At 52.5% G+C, this 19546-nt stretch overlaps 1 protein-coding gene and 1 long non-coding RNA gene across 3 annotated transcripts; one reads left to right on the forward strand and one right to left on the reverse strand.

Moving 5' to 3' along the window:
• Positions 1–550: 550 nt before the first annotated feature.
• On the forward strand, positions 551–17288 carry LOC122213047. Its single transcript, XR_006199416.1, has 4 exons — positions 551–1045; positions 1328–1432; positions 7314–7454; positions 16868–17288. It is a non-coding gene; the product is annotated as an uncharacterized LOC122213047 (long non-coding RNA).
• CNPY1 (canopy FGF signaling regulator 1) lies at positions 9663–18345 on the reverse strand. Of its 2 annotated transcripts, none has more exons than XM_042927201.1 (5): positions 18296–18345; positions 17696–17705; positions 17238–17441; positions 15391–15487; positions 9663–11484 (listed from the first exon to the last, which is right to left on the reverse strand). In XM_042927201.1, exons 3-5 carry the CDS (start codon positions 17379–17381, stop codon positions 11423–11425), a joined length of 303 nt encoding a protein of 100 aa, XP_042783135.1. In that variant the 5' UTR covers positions 17382–17441; positions 17696–17705; positions 18296–18345; the 3' UTR covers positions 9663–11422. The 2 variants fall into 2 exon arrangements, with proteins under 2 accessions (XP_042783135.1, XP_042783136.1); XM_042927202.1 differs by lacking the exon at positions 18296–18345 and having other exon boundaries at positions 9663–11278; positions 11401–11484; positions 17696–17740.
• Positions 18346–19546: the final 1201 nt, after the last annotated feature.

Genomic DNA, 19546 nt, shown 5'->3' on the forward strand with positions numbered 1-19546 from the left:
AGGAGGGGGAGGAGAAGCTGGAGGAGGGGGAGGAGCAGCTGGAGGGGGAGGAGCAGCTGGAGGAGGAGGAGCAGCTGGAGGAGGGGGAGCAGCTGGAGGAGGGGGAGCAGCTGGAGGAGGGGGAGGAGCAGCTAGAAGAGGAGGAGCAGCTGAAGGAGGAGGAGGAGCAGCTGGAGGAGGGAGAGCAGCTGGAGGAGGGGGAGCAGCTGGAGGAGAAAGAGGAATAGCTAGAAGAGGAGGAGCAGCTAGAAGAGGAGCAGCTGGAGGAGGTGGAGGAGCAGCTGGAGGAGGGGGAGCAGCTGGAGGAGGGGAGCAGCTGGAGGAGGAGGAGGAGCATCTGGAGGAGGAGGGGGAGCAACTGGGGGAGGGGGAGCAGCTGGGGGAGGGGGAGCAGCTGGGGGAGGGGGAGCAGCTGGAGGAGGGGGAGCAGCTGGAGGAGGAGGAGGAGCAGCTGGAGGAGGAGGGAGAGCAGCTGGAGGGTGGGGGGTTGCCGGAGGAGCATCTTGGCCCACGGCACCCGGGTGAGCCCAGGGCGGGAGCTGGCGCGAGGGGAGGCTGATTTGGGGTGGGGGCCGTAAGGTGGGAAGCAGTACAGCAGAGACGCCGTCCCCAGGGAAACGTGAGGACCACACAGAGGGAGTGTGGGCTCGCTGCCCCGGGTGAAGTCTCCCCGCGGCAGCCTGAGAGCGTCTTTGGGAGAGGACGGCGACCCTGTGCCTGTGGCGCGGTGATCCTGACCGCCACGGGATGTACAAACAAACGCGAGGAAGGGAGAGATTTAGGAAGAGTCAGACCTTTGGTTTATGGAAATGGGGCAAGAGTCCACGTGCCCACCTTTTCATTCAGACTATTTCTTCAATCAATAAATAACCACGTACTGTTCCATTCTTTGGGGTGTTATTTTCCATATATTTCTGGAAACGTCTGACATTGGTCTGTACTTTCGGGGGCTACTTGCCTCCAGAGCGCTTCATTTTGTACAGAATTTTGGCAACACGGGACCTCAAGACCCATTGGCCACGTCCTCCATTGCAACCGCAACGTAGTAAGTGAAGCTTACGGTTAACTTATCTATATAGGTATTTATTTCTTTTAAATCTGAACTTGGTCTGAAGGATTTCTTCAAGCAGTCTTATTACTAATTTTATAGCGCTCCCCAGAACGAGGGCCATGAACTGGAAGTTCGAGATTTTTCTCTAGCGAAATGAATCTTCTCATTCCCCCTCGAACCGAGCAAGTCTGTGTGTGTGGTTCAGGTGTGGGTTTTAGATGATCAGTAACTCTTTCCTGAGAGACTCTTTTCAACGTCTTAAAATTTTGTCCATAGTCTTCTTCAGTGAATAGCAAATGTGGTCAAGTGATCTTCGTGGAAGCTCGTCAGGATGAAATCTCTAGAACACTCCCGAGGAGGACGTCTGAGCCAGCACTGAAGGTCAGTGCCTTCAGCAGAAGGTCCCGTGTGGGGCTCTGACCTGCTGTGGTGCCTTGGACCAAACAGTGAGCCTCTCTGCCTCGGTCTCTTCTCTGAACAGGTTGACCCATTCCTGTTTACTTTAAGGCAGGAGCTCTTACTCTGGCTTCCGTGAACTTGGGCCGGGAACATGCGTGCTCGTTGTTGTCGCGAGTCGGTGTCTACCAGCCCCCTCCCCGTTCTTTTCCTTACGAGACAGACATAATGATGTCGCGGCAGGAGTCAACCCTGCTCGAGCCCCTGTTGGCAACTTTTTAAAGGTTTCACTTTCGTTCCCGTCAGCGGCCACGGTGTTATATTCGTCTCAGGTGTGTGACGTAGTGACCCAGCACTTGGTGTCCACCCGGTGCTCCTGGCCAGTGCATCCTTAGTCCCCGTCGCCTTTCTCCCCCTCCCCCCGCCCACCTCCCCTCTGGTGACCGTCAGTGTGTGCTCTGTAGTGAAGAGTCTGTTTCCTGGTTTGTCTGCCTCTCTTTTGTCTCCCTGCTCATTTGCTTTGTTCCTTCAATTCCAAATATGAGGGAAATCCTGTGGCATTGGTCCTTCTCGACTCCTTTCGCTCAGCCGTATCCTCTCTAGCTGCCTTTTTGCCAACCGAAACCACAGATATTTTCATATCACGCTATAGTCGTCACAGATACGGCAGATCATCATTTCGGCCCGTCGCTACTTAATTTTTTTTTAACGTTTGCTTATTTATTTTGAGAGAGAGAGAGAGAGCATGAGCAAGGGAGGGGCAGAGAGAGAGAGAGAGAGAGACAGAATCCCAAGCAGGCTCCTCGCCATCAGCACAGAGCCCGATGCGGGGCTCAAACTCACAAACCATGAGCCCATGGCCCGAGCCAAAATCAAGAGTTGGAGGCCTAACCCACTGAGCCACCCAGGTGCCCTTGAGAGACGGACACTTAGCTGACTGAGCCACCCGCGTGCCCTCGCCCATCACTACTTTAAAATCATTGATTCAACCTGTGACTAGACTACGTCTAACACATTAGTACAGAAACAGATCACAGTTAAAATATATTTTGTAAGTATTTTAATCCGATTGTGTTTCTTGTCACCTTGCACATTTTATTTTGTGCATGGATCTATCTATCTATACACACACGCACACACACACACGTATCCGTCTAAGAAGGGCGTTGCCAAAGGCTTCCCAAGGCTGCCAGAAGGCTCCATGCCATCCGAAGAGGTTAGGAAGCCCTGCTTTAGAGAGACGTTGAGGCGAAACGAACGTTTACCAAAGGGCCGGCAGAACAGTGTCATTACCATGGGGAACAATCAATGAAGTGGCTCCAAGGAGAGGAGGCTGACCTTGGGGCATCACCTCAATTATTAGTATTCAGGGCAGACAGTCCCTCAGGATGGTTTTGGGGCCACACCACCTGGCCGAGCCTGGCCTCCGTGACCCTGCAAGTGGATGTCAACGCCCCCGGCCCCGAGCTCAGCCCCGCATGTTGGGGCCACGTGCTCTGCCCCTCCTGGACACATATTTCCCCGTCCCGATCTCTAGGGGAGATGTCACTGTGGACAAGCGCGCGTCCGAGCAGCAGCTGGGCTGACGCTGGGGCCCTGTTCCCCGTGCAGCAAATTTCCGTCCTGACGCTCCGTGCACAGGGCTTCTGGGGGCCCTCGAGGCACCGAGGCCAGAAGCCCCGTCCTCCCGCCGTCATGCTCTCACGTCGGCACCCGCGGGACCGCGGGGACTGTCCTGTCCAACCAGTCCATCTCGGGGGCCTCCTTCACCGTGTCGGAGGGGGCCCCCCGCTGGAGGCGGGCCGGTGCTGCAGTCAGGACACCGGGGCCTTCGAACCTGGTCACCCGTGTTTCTCCAGACCCCGGCTTCCTCATCTGCACGGTGGAGACGAGATTGTATTTCCACGCGCGGCGGTGGGAGGGTGATGTGAAACGGTACCCGTGGAAGGGACTAAAGCCACGCTCACGTGCGTCGCCAGCACAGCTGTTACTGGAGCCGTGGAGGGCTCCCGAGGGCCCCGACGACCGGGCGGGCTCACCCTGTGGCTTGGGCACCACGCCGGGGACGTCTGCTGGGCGGGCTCCGCGCTGCCCCAGGGTCTCCTGTCCTTGCACCGAAGACGGGGAGTTTCCCAAACAGGAGAGGACCGTTTGGACCCCTCACCCACGGGGGGTGCCCAGTCGGGAGGGCAGGCGCTGTTCTCGACTCTGATGGCACCGCTGGGGACGTGGGGCCACGGGCCCCCGGAGACCTCCCTGCGGCAGCGAGGAACCCAGCCGAGGCCGGCGGCAGCCAGGGAGAATCCGCCGAAGATCCAGCTACCGAGATTCACCTCCGCCTCGTTCCCACTAGTCAAACACTGAAAATGGTCTAAATGGTCCTAACGTAGGAGGCCCGTTACATACAAGTAGACGTTCTGCAGCCGCGACAACTTACGTGGCAGGAGGACATTGAACAACAGGAGAAGAAACTCCTAGCGCTTTGAGGGGAAAGGCCGGGTCAGAGAACACAGGTGATGCACTCAACTCCCCCCGCCCCCCCCCCCCCCCACACGTGTGTGCACACCCATATATGATGCAAACAGTTATCTTGGTGATGGGACTTGAGGACTTTTAAAAACTGATTTTTTTTTTAATGTTTGTTTTTGAGAGAGAGAGCACAGGCAGGGGTGGGGCAGGGAGGGAGGGAGACACAGAATCGGAAGCAGGCTCCAGGCTCTGAGCTGTCCGCACAGAGCCTGACGCGGGGCTCGAACTCACAGACCGCGAGATCATGACCGGAGCCAGTCGGACGTTTAACCGACTGAGCCACCCAGGCGCCCCTAATTCATTTTTGGAGGAGGGGGAAGGGTGGAGGGACAGGTAGGGAGGGAGAGAGAGAGAGAGAGAGAGAATCTCAAGTAGGCTCCACACTCAGTGCAGAGCCTGGGGCTCGATCCCATAACTCTGGGATTTGTGACTTTAACCAAAATCAAGAGTCAGACGCACAACTACCTGAGCCACCCAGGTGCCCCGAGAACATTGTCATTTTCTTCTTTTTGAAGAAGTACATGTATTTCTTCTTACCCATGAGGAAAAAAATGTAGGGTTTTTGCGTGTGTGTTTTTCATTTTGCTTTGTCTGGTGTTAAAGAAGGGAATCCAAGCTGCAGAGACTGGGGTGCCTCGTGTGCAGTCCGGCAGACTGAAGGGACCCTGGCCACCCGCCCGTCCAGGGCCCAGCTTGCTCTGCCCTGAGCGGCACCTGCTGAGTGTTTGGAGGGCCAAGGGATCCCCCAGTGTGGTGCCTGAGCCCCCGACTTGCCCTGCCTCCAGGAGGAACTGGGCCCGGGGCACTTGGCGACCTGGAACGGGGTCTTCGGAGGACAATGGGGGAGAAAGACCAGTGAGGTCCACTCAGTGGACTGGAGCCCGAGCGGGGCGGCCGGCGGGTAAACCCACCGAAGTCGCACGGTCACCTCGACAAACGGTCCCCGGCCGAGCAGGGTCCCTCAATTCCTACCTTGCGTTGGAGACTCCCTGCGCCAGGCTTTCAGAGGGAAGGTGACCAGGAGGCAAACCGATCACAGGCACTTAAATAAATGAAAACTCTAGAGAGATCCAAGGGATTCCTTCTGCTCTCCACCGCCCTGACCACCCGCCCCCTACTGTGAGAGCCAATAAAAATTAAATGCTTTCCACTCTACTGAAAATTAGCAAAAGTAGATGAACTACGTTTACAACACAAGTTTGTGTTTAGCTTGAAGTTCAGGTAACGTCCACGCTCCGAGCCGGCCCTGGCAGGTGATCGGGTGACACAGGTCCTGCAGGAGGGGGGCTCCGGGTGTGGCCAGCCAAGCACAGTGGAGACAGGGGGCGGGGTGGGGGGCACACATGGCCCACCGTTCTTGCCAGTGAGCCTGCAGAACCGCGAGCTGACCCAGGGCGGTCATCCTCTGTCTCGGCCGGGATCACAGCGACCTGGGAGACACCCCCCTACCCCACCGAGGTGCCCTCTAGGGGCACCGAGGGACCACCCAGCCGCTCTGACCCCCACGGTCTCTGTGCCTCTCCCCTTTCAGCGCAGGAGACCCTGGGAGCCTCTGAACTCCTCTCCCCGCTGACTCCTTCCTCCCCCCAGCAGGGAACACATCCCCCGGTCCCTGTCCTCTCCTCCATAGCGTCCACGTTAGCATTTCTTCCCACCACCTGCCCCTGCGGGGGTCTTTTCTGGGTCTGCTTGTCCCACCACTGACCTGGAAAGCAGTGGTGGCCCCCGGAGGAGGTGGCCCTTTTGAGACGAAGACGAGGACCCCGGTCCCTGTCCAGCACGCAGAGGGCACCAGCGTTCACGTCGAGGCCTCCGGCGAGGCCTCCCCACGGCCCCCCTTCCCGTGGAAAAGTCCCAAATTGAATATAGAGGGGGCCCCGGCCACCGCCCCTCCGCCTCTCACCGTGGGGCCTTACAACGCACAGGCGTCTGCTGAAACGTGGGCCAGCAAGAGTAGTCGTCAAGGGGGGACAGTTACTGTGGGGGCGCGGGCTTTCGGGGGCACCCTCGGCCCCACGCGGGCAGTGCCGAAGCTGCGTGACGTCGTCCAGCGCTTTCCCGGGGGGCCTGCCAGGAAGGGGCTCTGGCTGAGAAGTTTCTCCGGTTTGGGCCCATGGCTGGCTCTGAGCTACGACACACGGCCGGACTCGGGGGCCCCCTGAGGGAGGAGCCGTGCGCTGGGCCGGTGCTGCCCGGGTTCCCCTCAGCGAGACCACAAACGGGAGGCAGCCAGTGCTTTGTCTGAGCCTGACGGGCTGACCGTGGTGTTTGGGCCTCTGGGATCCAGGACGGGGGCGGCCGGGCTCAAGGGCACTGGCTGTCAGAGCAAGGCCGCAGGACGGCCCTGGACAAAGGGCTCCCCACCTGGGCCGGCGTCCCGCACCTGCCCCGAGGGGCTCGGCCCGGGGCAGCCAGAGCCGTGGGTGTGGGTCACACAGCTGCACCCCCAGGGGCTGGGGGGGGGCTCTGGCCCTGAGTCATCGGGTCACCGTGTGGTTACTTAACACTGGGCCCATGAGTGAGAGAACACTTCCCTCTTTGGTGATGGGCCGTACGAACTAGAAGAACAAAGGCTTTGCTAGACTTAGACACTCAGTCATCGAGTAGAAGGAAAAGCATTTCTTAATATATATATATGTATGTATGAACGTATTCCTTTCCTTCTGTGGTATTCAAAGCACCACACCCAACAGGTGGACAGTCAGCCCTGACCAGCACTGCTCCAAACGGACTCCATCTTCCTGCAGAAGGGACCCGCGACAGCCCTGGTCCACGGACACAGGGCCACGGAGCTCCCTGCAGCGCCGTGACAAAGAATCTCAACATGACTGTAGACCGCGCAGGGGCGGGGGCTCAGCCAGGCGAGAGCAGAGCCCCCAGCCAGGCGCTTTGCAGTCTGGAAGTTGTCCAGGTTTCCGTGTCCACAAAGTATGCAAAATGTAGCTAATTCCCACCATTTGGGGTATTGCTAAAAAAAAAAATCCACTCAAGTGACCCTTTAATCTTAGGGCATTAATATTTAATCACAGCTCTGATTGCATATAAGGGCAGTTCAAGGGCATATTTTCACCTTAAGGTCTAATAATTTAATAACACTTATTGAACCTGCATTTGTATTAGACCTCACTCTGTTTTAATACCATGTTGCTTTAAATAGGGTCCATTTTTAATGGGGACCGAATAGTCTATTTTTTGGTTCTGTGCTTTCTTCTACAAACCACAGGGCATGAAGGTGCTTAATCAGTGCGCTTTGATGAAGAACAACAAAGCCATAAAGATCGTTTCTATCAGACAATGAAAACCACCTGATTGAAATCTTCTCTCCCTCTGTTGACAGTGGTGTCACTTCAAGGATTGTCATCGCCCTTTCTCGGCCGGTATCAGAGAATACTCTGTAGAGAAAGTCCCACTTGTTCGGAAAGCGGCTTTGAGGCGAACCCTTAATCTAAAATGTCAGGAGTACATTCTCTCCCTTCAGGTACCAGCCTCGCTCGTCGTGCAGTTCGAAATCGGGATTAATATTTTAACTTCTCACTTACGGGATCTTTCCGAGTCGGAGCCAGGCTTAATTAGCCGACATTGGGCATCCGGTGTCCCATTATGGAACTTGCATTCCTTAGATATTGGTTCGTTTATGCTCCCGGAGGAGGAGGCAGCTCCTCTCTGTCCGCTCCGAGGAAGGCGTGTGCGCCTCGGGTGGTATCTTAGCTCAGCCAAGTGCGCAGTGCAGCTTCCACTGTGGTTTGGGGGCACGCGGCGCTCTCTCTCCTATTTAATCGCTAGCCTCGCTGTCCCGGCCTCCACTCTGTGCCGTTACGTTTTGGGGGATACGATGTTGGCCCGCGGGTGGTCCAATAAAATCCGTGTTCCGTACTAATGAGCCATATTGCAGTTTCGACATATTTCCGGTGTAACCTCATAGCTTGTTTCCCAAGCTTCTTAACAGATGGCATGTGTTTTGTAAATATCTCGCTGTTGTGAGACAGGATATTTTTGTCAGCTGACTTCCCCCTGCCCAGACGACAGGCCCACCTTTGTGCGTGGGACGGTATGCCTGCACCTAAGTTTCCGCTCTGAACCCTCAGAGAACCCAGAAGGGCACGCACCTGTGGCTGATGCCACAGACTCGTCTACAAACTGTCCCCAGGAAGCGAAGCCAGATTTTCAGGTGACGTCCCTACAGACAGATGAGTTGCTATTACGGTCACTGTAAGCACCATCTCTGTGGAGAAGGGCAGATCCTGAAAACGGACAGAACGAGTGGGTCACTCCTCCTCAGCAAACCCACGTTCGGGGGCCAAGGGGCGGGAAGGACAAGTCCGGAGACGACATCATCATCTGTCCGTTGCACCTCTTCTGAGGTGACTTATGGGCGATGTAGGTCTATGATTCCATATTTCAATTTTATGTACCTCATTCGATCTTTTGTCTGTGTAGTTCCTTGCCCTGGAACAGTGATTCCGCGGACTGTAAGGAATGTAGCAGGGGGCATTAAGACCTGGGCAGAAAATCATAACAAAACACACACTCGTATGTAACAGGTATCGTGACAATTTGCTACCAGTGCATTGTGGGATAGAACGGCGCAAAACGCCATTGAGTGGGTTTCCAGATTTGAGATGAGCTCATAGTTTTGTATCAGATTTTAACACAGGCCACAAAATCACATCAAAGAATGGCTTTTTCCCATATGCCATTGTAACCTGAATTTTAAGGTTGAAAGCTTCAACTTTTTCATGTAGCTAAAGCTACCACCTACGTGGATAAATATCAACCTGAGCAGAGAAACAGGTAGAAGAAATAACAAATATAAACAGCTACTGACTCTATTTTTCAGGGCTTGTCTTAGTAAATAAAGTATTGATCCCTCCCATTTGGGACTCTGGCTCAATTCCACTTTTCAGTCCTCAGTGAAATGGATTCAGTGGCCTGGGCTTCTTCTTAGCAAATGGTAATCCACATAACAGAATATAAACCGCTCATCTTGGCCAGCCTGGTTCCTCTCCAGGAGAACAGGTGCGCAGGATCTTCTGCAGAGACCCAAAGAGCCGGTCTCACAAAAACACAACTCGAAACCCCTGCCTCCAACACGTCTACTCTCCGCAGTATTTTCATAAGCATCACACGCCCCACCCCCCACCTTTTTTTCCCCTCCAGGAATTTCCCTGACCTAGAATTAGGTTGCTTTTCACGGACTCTAAGAAACTTTTGTGCCACGCTCTGGGTACTGACTCTTTCTTTTCCCCCCAGGCTTTTTGCTGTCTTTGGTTTTGGTCAATCAACGTCATTAAAAAGGCAGGAGTGTGGTTCAGAGGGTCGCTAAAGCAACCCACTGCTCTGTCTCATTATTGCTCATTAGCAAACGCAGCACAACTTGACCGTGCCCCACAGGGAACCCCAGAATATCCCCAGCCCAAAGATGCAGGGGGTTCGCGTCTACCCCTCAAGCGGACGTTTAATGGGTAACTTCGCAAAGCCAAAATATTTACACGGGTTTAGCAAGTTGGATCCGGAAAAAAACTTTCTGGAAGGAAAAAGTACATAGAAGTCGTGGGGCATCAAAAGTCTTGTAAGAGACGAGCCTATTTTTTACCGGGAAATAAGAAAAAAACTGAAAAACCGTATTCGGCGGAACCTTAGATGTGCGCCATCAGAGGCAAGATGAGTGGTTCGCGCCAGTCAAAGCAAAAGCATCCACACCCACGAGGGACACCCATCGGGGACAGAAGGCACACCTCTTGTGTTCGTGCGGGTTGGAAACGGGAGCCCCAATTCTCCTGAGCGGCGCCATCAGCACTGGCCGCGTCTGTCTCTGAGAATTTGTAGCGACCGCCAGGGAGGTGGAGACAATGCCACACGATCACAGAGTTCCCGTGTCACTGGGCACTTCCTGCCAGGGCCTCTGCCATGTGCTCAGCAAGGAATCGAGTCCCCGGGCAGCACACTTACCAACAAGGCCCACGTTAGGGAAACGTTTATGACTATGTGAGATGCTGAACGAATCTTAAGTAGGTAGGCTTACACACGGATGTACGGGCTGCGCTTTAAACAACACTTTCGCTACCTGACTGCAATACGGTGCTACTTATTCTGAAATCCTCTTTCCGTGTTGTGTCAGCTGTGGTGCAGGCTCGCTGGGCTACACTGGGCAGGGTCTAGACTCACAGCCAGCTGCCGACACGTCCAACCACCACGTGCCTTTCTGCTTCCCCCAGTAAATAAGTGGTGTGAACTTACGACAAGAAGTGGGGAGGAAGAAGGAAAAAAGTGGAAACTGCTTCTCCTTAATTTTGGTAAATTTTCCTAAGTTCCAGAATTGTCTCTTCCCAAAGCATCAGCTGAGTGGTTTAAATAGCGTGATTTCCAGGCAATGACGTAACACACGGCGGACGGTTTTTGCTCTCTGGGGGCAGACTTTCTGTCACCCTGCCTAGTAAATTCTCACCACCAACAATGAGCATCTCTTCTTCAGAGTAAGGTACAGCATATGCCCCGGGATCGGCAACGATTACAGTCAGATGTCACTGACTGTAGGTTTAGCGAAGACAATGAAATATCCAAGCCTAGCACTAGGATGACTACGTTCTGGTATTCAGTGGGGTCAAAAGTAATTTTTCATCCGGTCCCACCTCCCCTCTGTCTCCACACCTACAAACACACCCAAATGGGAGGACAATAGATTAGTTAGTGGTAAAATACACTAAGCGTTAGCTGAAAGTCTTTTCAGAGACGCACACGCACAACAGAGTTTGCGGCAAAACAAAACACGGTCACTGGTGCCATCTTTGAGGAACACACAAGATAACAGTACAGTGACTTTCTGACTCATCTGGATTAACAAGGTATGCGGAAGAAAGGCCACTGTATTGCTTGCGAGAAAAGCGTTCATTATTTTTTCACACATTCCGTTACATTTTAGAGATTAATACGTTTTTAAACTGAAGGTTTCTGGAACTTTGTATCTCCTTCCTGATGGAAAGAAAGTTTGTGTCTTTAATCGATCACCGTATAGAACCCAGAAGACATAATCTGGAATTTGTGGCAATATACTTTCTTACCTTCATGACCAATCAAGCATTTAAGAACTCAAATCATGCTCTTTCTCATCAACTAGAACATTATACTTGTAGACACGCATAAGATATTGTGTATGTTATCAAATCCTTATTTCATTTATGAAATGCCTTCCGTTTTTTCTTCCTGGGCACTTAAACGCTTCACTCCTGACCCTGTCTGTATCCGAATCCACAAGGGTAATTTGTTTTATGCAGTCCTCAACTTCCCCTATCCAAAGAATCGGGTCTGTCGCGACACCAAACAACAGATTTTCAACACAAAGTCACACGTGCGACAACACCGTATAAACGAGACACGTGAACTTTGTTTTCGTGAGGAAACGTGAAGATAGGAACACGGACGTTGACCTGTGGGCTGTGACTTTCCTCCTCAGTAACCGGTAGAGGTGCCATCCAGGAGCTCTGCGAGGTTAGCAGAGGTTCCACAGAGATCTGGAAAAAAAAAAAAACAAACCAAGAAAAGTCACATAGCATCACTAACCCATCTCACACCAGCGCGTGAGTCACGGACTTTCTGCAAGAAACACAGTTTTGAGGGAAGCACGTTTTTTTTTTTTTTTTTTTCAAAGTTTTTTTTTTTTTTATTTATTTTTGGGACAGAGAGAGACAGAGCATGAACGGGGGAGGGGCAGAGAGAGAGGGAGACACAGAATCGGAAACAGGCTCCAGGCTCCGAGCCATCAGCCCAGAGCCTGACGCGGGGCTCGAACCCACGGACCGCGAGATCGTGACCTGGCTGAAGTCGGACGCTTAACCGACTGCGCCACCCAGGCGCCCCGGAAGCACGTTTTAAAAACTTTTTTATCATGGAAATTTTCAAACACACACACCTCCTCCCCGGTACCCCAAACGTGGCCTCCACACCTGCCAAGGCTCTGTTATCTTTGCTGCCGTCCTCCAGCATTTTTTCCCGGAGTATTTTAAAACCAAAGCCCAGGGAGCGTGTCACTTTGCCCATGGCCTTGGGGGTGTTTAAGAAATGCCTTAAATAGAGGCGCAGCACGCTTGGCATTTAACCCACGGAGCAGAGAGGCAAGGAGGGGGCTCTGAGACGCTCCACTTCGCCAACTGGAAGCAATTAACGTCCGCCCCCTCCAGAAAGGCTACGATTCTTTTTACTCCATAATTTATCAAAAACAGGAAAAAGACGAGGTTTTGAAAGTAATTATTTTGTGTAATATAATTCGACACCGCCGTTCGCGTAGGGCAGTCTGCACGAAGAGGTAAAAACGCTTTTTCTTTAGACGGAAGCCGAACATCTCAAGGTACCTGGTTCTTTACTCCATAGGTCGCATTCACAAGGATCACGCGTCAGATTCCTCAGTCTCACGTTTTCAGGGTTAAGATTTAGGAGCGGAGCGGAAGTGACACGTACCCAGAATATATTCGTGTATTCACATGTAGGCCCTCACGCTCCAGCTAATGAACGCCTCCACAAAACTAAGAGGGTCCATCCATTCCCAACCCAGAGTGGTACACCCTCCACCATCCGTGGGACACAGCTGCCCTTTTAATCATGACCTTCTATCTTATTCCGATTTTAAAGCATCATTTGGACTTCGAGACGTTAAACTGACAATGTGGCCGGGGTAAGTGCCACAAAATATTCCACCAGGAAGATCGAATACACTCACTCCTCTTTTTTTGCCTGGGGAAAAACGACAGCGACGACAGATTGTCTATCAGGTAGTCCCATTACTCTGTCTCACACCCCAAGAGCAGGATGTATTTGACGCCTTTCCTTTTATGCGGCGCAGAGCGGTGAAGAGGCATCCACAGACCCGTCTGCGATGCTGTCGTCTTTCACCGAGGTTTTCTTTATTCGTTCAAGGCAGGGTGCACACGTTCACGAAAACCTCACTGATGGGGCCTTTTTAAATCCAAACGGTCATCGCGAATGTAACATGCGTTTTCTCCATGGCCCCCCACGTACTGGTCTGCGCACGGGGAGTAAACTGGACAGTCCTGTTAGGGTCCAGCGTCAATGAACTTGATGGGAAGAAGGTTTCACAACGTACACACGTATCAGATCGCCACGGTGCACATGTGAAACGCCTTACGGTTTTATACGTCCATCAAAGCCCAATAAAGCTGAGGCTTTAAAATCCGTGAACGTGCTTTCTTGTGCTCCTACGTAATTACCAAGAAGAAGGTGAAACGATCTACCCTCAAGAGAGAGAAAAGCAAAATTCATATATATACACGTATAACACACACGTGTGCACACAGGCACACGCACGTATAGGTGAAGTGTATACAAAGTGTAAAAAGGGGCCGCCCTTCCGATTAAACATCTAGTTCTAGAACCATCTATTAAAAAAAAACCGATCTCCCTAAAAGCAGAACGTACACACTCTAGCAGCCGTCAGTGCAGCGCCTTGGACACAGCACACTCTGCCTTGGGGGACGGTCACCGGTGAATGCGGCCTCGCGGCCTCCAGCACACAAGACACACACACACACACACACACACACACACACGGCCCTGTCTTTAAAACGTTTTAAATCACAGAGCTCAATCGTAGCAAAGTTTCGGACAACAGCGCGGGAGTATTTCTACAACATGAGAGTGTCACCTTTTCCACGGGAATCCGAAAGCCTCCCAACCTGTGAAAACACATGCTTCTTTGTCGCCGTGGTCACCGAGGGCGAGCGTCCTCACTGACGCGTGGCTTTCGGTTTTCTGGCGATAATTTTTAAGTGTGAAAAAGGCGACCTCGTTACGTGGCGCTAACTTACTTCGACGGCAGGGACTTTGGGCTGGGAGGGAGTCTAGCCTCTTTGTAAGGTGACCGTGTTCTCACTTTTTAATTTACGGATGGTTTACAACAGCCACGAGGATGCTTCACGGGGAAACACGACCCTGAAAAGGCTCGCTACCTTGCGGCCACGAGGCGGTGGCCCACCTTGTACTCTCAGCAGCTCGGAGGGGCTGGCGCTTTACAGTGGAAATACTTCACCAGTTTCTAAACAACCAAATGCTATTAAGACTCCGTAAGCTAAGGTTTTCTTTCCTGCGTAAATCTTAGGGTTTTGCCTTACACTCACGCTTTCTCGGGGCTAACGTTAATTCTCAGTTCCAGGGACCAATATGCAGAAGCAATGAAAAGGCAGTCACTATTATTAAAATTAAGTCAAACTGCTGCATTGAGGAAGAGGGTCTCTCCCCAGAATCTTGTCATTATTTGGGGCCACCGCTGCCAGGAAGAGTTGGTGAAACTTTCTCAGGCCCTTCTGTGAGGTCCAAACAGGTGTTTAGAGAGCAAACTACTGGCCCTTGCCATAGGTGATTGTGACAAGTCCAGACCCTCTGTGACAGAAAAATAGGAAAACAGGTATTTCCAATAGCACGCATCCCATTTTTGCTCGTATCTTCAAGCACGTGCCCATCTCTGAATCGTTCGCAAAACTTCGAAAACATCGAAACTACTTTCTTTGGAAAATCGTGGCTACGCACTTACTGACGGGAGGCTCACAAAAGCAACCTTTCGTGTCTGAGCTCAGTGAGACGGCTCTCCGGGCCCTGAGCAGTCCCGAGTGTCTCCTTCTACGGTACTCTTCAAACCCCCAACCAAACTGGATCATCTTTATTATTTTTTTTTTTCAAGCTGGATTTTAAAAAGAAAACAACCCCATTATCTACTCAGAGGAAGAAAACTTCTTCCTGTTGATGTGGCTTTGTCACTTTCTCGTTTAATAACCTTTGATGACAGAAAACGTTTCTCCACAGATGGGCAGTAACTCTTATTTCAAGGACTGGGGCGCTAAATTTGATACTGTGGAGGAAGGTACGTTAGGCTTTATTAGAAACAAAAAAATTTTTTTAAGATATCCCGGGAAAGAAACTTGAAAAAAAAAAATACCCAGCACCCCTCGCAAATCGGCAAACAAAAAAAGCTTTTAAAATCTCGTACTAAATAAAGATCCCGCCTGCTATCAGTTTAGGTTCCAGGCGAGTCATAAAGAGATTCTCCTTCCTGGTCCAGGAGGGAGAGAGAACCCAACCTCTCCGAGTCTGCAAACTGGAAAGAGAAAGTGCTTTGGACCCCGCCGGTTCTGATGGGCCTGTGCCCCCTTTACCATCTTGAGACTTCCTTGCAAACGCAGAAGAAAGCCAGCGCCCACGGAAGAGCCACCTAGCCCCGTGGTTTTGTTTATTTGTCTTCTCTCACATGGGGTCTTTCTGACTCAGTGCGGAGCCGGTGGTGGTGGTGGTGGTGGTGGTGGTGGTGGTGGTGGTGGCGGGGAGGCAGCGAGGGCGGTTTGAAAAAAAGATGCTGCCGCGCCGGGTGAGGGGGGTGGGCGAGCGGAAGACACATGTTACATCAGACACAGTACCTGCTTTCTCACTGCACAGCTTGTCAGCGAGGTCGTGTGCCTCCTGGGCGATAAGTGAGAATATCTCGTCTTCATGCTCCTCTATAATAGCTTCGCACTGCGGAAACGTAATAACAACATATGTGGCTAGATCCGCGCGCACGGGGCTCTCGTGAGAAGGACGCACCAACATTTTATTAGCTAAAAACAGAAAACCGTGTTACCACCGTGGCCCGTTTTCATCAGCCCCTTTGCTTTCGGGACCTCACTGCCTCGGATGGAGCCTCGTCCCCAAACGTTAATTGCGTCATTTTCCTGGGACTTAACTAACCGATTAGTCGTGTTGAAAGACGAGGGTGAGGAGGAAAGCGGTTCTTTGTATCTGTGCCTCTTCGTTACATTGGAATGCGAAGAAAAGGAAGAAAGGGGTCTCCTAGGTAGAGCTGGGGAGTCTTAGCTTTCTGGTTTTGTTTGGGTTTTCCAGACTCCTTCAAAGAACCCGGCTCCTGGAGACGCTTAAACCAGTTTCCCTCAGATTTAACATAACAATCCATTTTGTGGTTTTAAAACAGAGTCTGAAGTGTGAAAACAATTAAGCTTTCTCAGCAATCAAAACAAACCTCGTCGGTTTCACTGTGGGTAACATGCTTGGCAGTGACTTGGCCAAGTTTCTTTTCAAACCATCTAGCGCTCCGTTGATAATTTCACTTTGCTTCTAGCCCCAAATCTCACTTTTCAGAGAAGAGGGAGCCCAAAGGCGCCCGGGGCATTAAAAAAATCTTAAATTCTAACTGAAGGACGCGTCTGTGCTAAAGACCCACAGGGTTACAGCTCCTGGAACCGTGAAGCTACAGGAGGGCATTCGCTCGAGACTTGGCAAAGCACAGTCCAAGTTCATTCAGCAAGACTTTAAAATTTTTCAATGGCATTTACAAATATGTAAATTCCACCATAATGTGTTTATTTAAAACCTGTGAAATACAAGCACACGTACTCATCGCAATTCCTGTTCCAGGGGTACTTTTACCTTGGAGTTATTGCCTTTACTTTTTAATTAAAATGAAATCTCCAGAAGTCAGCTAAAGCCCCTGTTTCGGGGCGTCAGCCTGCCTGGCATTTCGGCCAGTGTGTGAACTTAATACATTTTTTAAACAGGCTTTCCCATCACTTGGTCTGATTCAACAGCGTTAAGTAAAGCGAAATATATTGGAATCTATTTTGCCAGGCACATTCTAGCAAGCCAGAGGCCAGCATTCACTTAAAATAAACACCACACCGGACGGGAGTTTGGCATTAAGCCAACTATCATACCTAAGCCTTTGTTTAACTTAGTTTGTGCTAAAATACTTGAATTAACTCGGGAAGGAAATTCTCTGTCTTCTGTGAAGCCTGAAGGGGGAGAAGGAAAAAAAAAAAAAAGATGTTTGTCACTCTTCCTCTATCATTTGGCTATAAATATTTGAAAACGACATTCATTCTAATTTGGATTTTAACCTAGGAGCCACCAGCCCTGATTCCTTCCGTGGGAACCTGGAAGAGACCTGCCTCGGCAAGGGGGGGCCACTGAGACCCCTCTCTGAGCCCCACGGGGGCAGAGCAGGCGCGACCCTCGGCTTCAAGTCGCTGGGAGCTACAACAGCACTTTCTGCAAAACACCGCCTGTCTGCACAGCCCCGTGAGGTGTCTCAAAGGCAACTTCCCAAATGCATGGTCAACACTGACGCCGCCGCGGGACCACAGAGCAGCCAGATAACCTTTCAACGTTCAAGGTCTGGACACTCAACCACAACCCAAGCAAACGGCCAAAAGGAATACCCCAAATGGTGTTCCTGGCGCGTGGGATTCACCTGCGAAGAACGGGAGCTTACCGCGAATTTCAAAGGTCTGTAAGCATCAGAATAAAAATGGAATTTTTTAAATTCTTTGTACATTCTGTCTCCTTTCCTTGGAGCAAATCTCTTAAACTTCTTCTCCCGAGTCACGGAATCTTCTTCCAGCTGGTAGTGGTTCATCCGCTCGCACACTTGGTCCAACAGGTCTGTTAGGAAAACCTCCGAGTGGGCTAGGGGGGTCTGTGGAGACAAACGGGGCAGGAGACCTGCCTTAACGTCCACGCGGTCTTAGCAGATCGTGCGCCGGACGCGTCCGGAGCCGCGCGCCACCCCCAGACGCGCCGGGAGGCATGACCTTCCTCGCACAATGTGCTTGCGGTTAGGTTACTTACAGAACGTGAGAAGTTCGCTTACACTGTGCTTTTGGAAAGGGGCGGGTGTTCGAAAGTGGACGGGAAGAAAACCCCTAGATTGGAACTGGAAAGTGCACTTACACAGGTAGTCCTTTTTCAAAGTCATTGCACACGCAGAATACGGCACCGAGGACGGAAAATGGCTGTGATTATTTACTAGCCGGAGAGAGGGAGGGAGGGGAGGGGGAGGGGCGGAGGGGGAGGGGGAGCACAAGAGGGGGACCGGGAGGGAGGCAGGGACCGCGGGCCAGCGCGCCGCGTCCTTCTGGACGGGTCGGGCCGAGCCGACAGTGGCGCCCGCGGGCGCCGGTGGGGGAGGGGGGGACAGGGGCGCGCGGGACGGCCACGGGCGCGGGCTCGGGGAACAGCTGGCGCCCGTCTCCGCGCGCCCCTGCCCCTCCGGAATGCGGCGAGGATTCAGGGGACGCTCCCCCCCCCCCACTCCGGCCACCACCTCCGCCCCGCGCGGGGGTCAAAGAGCACCCCTCGCCCCTGGTAACCGACACAAAACCTCGGGGCCCGTCTAGACGGGTCAAGGTGCAGGATGCCGCGTCCCCGCGGCTCCTTCCGGAAGGGGGCGGGGACCCGCCAAGGGCGCCGCGGACGCGCCGCGCCCGGGCCTCCGCGGGCTTTCTCCCTCTCCACCCTCCGCTGATCAAAGTAGGAAGTTTGCGTGACAACCGTGGTGAAAGGGGCTGAATCGCAAATGAACTCGATTTCGGCGATGTTGATCTAGCCGGCCTCCATTGTCCCCTTTCAGGCGCAGTGTGAACCCTTCCGGTGCCGGCGACCGCGCGGCGGCGAGGCGCGCGCTCCGGGCGCACAAAGGGTCCCCGCGCCTCCCGCCCCCGGGCCGGCGTCCCCGCCGCCCCCGGGGTCCGCGAGCAGTGCGCGCGGTGGGACACAGGCCTGCGGGAGCCGGGGCAGCAAGAGAGCCGAAGACAACCGCCGCCGCCGATGGGCGCCCAGCTGCCCCCGCCGTGTGCGCGGTAACGGGGTCCCCGCCTCTCCCCCAAAACCCGGTTCCAGGCGCATTCTTTCCAGGCCCGGGCGCTCCCTTTTGCAACGAAACCGCTTACTCAACTGGATTAAACCACAACGGTTATCCATTCACTAAAATAGCCAGTTTTTAAAAACTCACGAGTGTGGTTTGTTGTTGTTGTTTTCGGGTCTACAGTGAAAAGACCCTAAAGGTGGTGGCTTGAAGTGCATTCCAAATACAAGCTGCATTTTACTTACACTTTTAAGTATGCCAATCAAGTCCTGTAAATTGTAAAAACAAAACAAAACAAAAAGCACAGCAATGCGTGGGTTAAGGAACAAACTGAAAATCCGTTTTATTAACCACAGGCGCTGAGGATTAAATCTGTATTGGGTCTGCACGTTATAAAACACAGAGGCAAATTCTTAATTACAGTTAATCAAGCAGATCATTAGCTGCATGATTATGGGGTGGTTTTTTTTTTTTTTTTTTTGCCTGCCACGCGTGTGGTTTAAGTGTATTTCCTTATCTGGTACGTTTGAGATACCTTCATGGTACTTTCTGGATGTTAGCAAAGCAGGTTTTCACTTTACAGTGATGAGTGCACGCTTTCACTTAAAAAAGCTAAGTGAAACCCGGAAAGGCACTCTCTGTCCCCTCCGGCCCCCACCTTCCCCAGCGGAAAAGTAAACAGGGTGGGGGTGGTCGTCACCGGAGGGCAGGGGTTCGAGTCTGGGAGACTTTGGGGGAACACTCAGCGCCGCCTTGACGGATCCCAGTACTTTCCGCTGACTGGGGACGCTCTCGAAAATGTTTTTTAAATCTGACCGCACCCACCCAGCCGTGTGCAGAAACTGCCCACCGTCTCGCCTGAGCAGATCAGACGCCAGCGACCGAAAGGCCTCCTCAACTTACTTTGGAGGGGTTTTTGATTTGTTTACCGGGGCTGG

This window comes from Panthera leo, chromosome A2 (genome assembly GCF_018350215.1).
Source record: "Panthera leo isolate Ple1 chromosome A2, P.leo_Ple1_pat1.1, whole genome shotgun sequence".
Taxonomy (NCBI): Eukaryota; Metazoa; Chordata; class Mammalia; order Carnivora; family Felidae; genus Panthera; species Panthera leo.

What these genes read in the sequence shown, in the direction of transcription:
- CNPY1 (XM_042927201.1), bottom strand. Translation starts at nt 17,381, where the DNA reads ATGAACCACTACCAGCTGGAAGAAGATTCCGTGACTCGGGAGAAGAAG. An exon ending in ACAGACCTTTGAAATTCGCG is followed by an intron (nt 15,488 to 17,237) that starts GTAAGCTCCCGT and finishes ACGTTTCCGCAG; the next exon opens with TGCGAAGCTATTATAGAGGA. An exon ending in GCTGTGCAGTGAGAAAGCAG is followed by an intron (nt 11,485 to 15,390) that starts GTACTGTGTCTG and finishes TTTTTTTTCCAG; the next exon opens with ATCTCTGTGGAACCTCTGCT.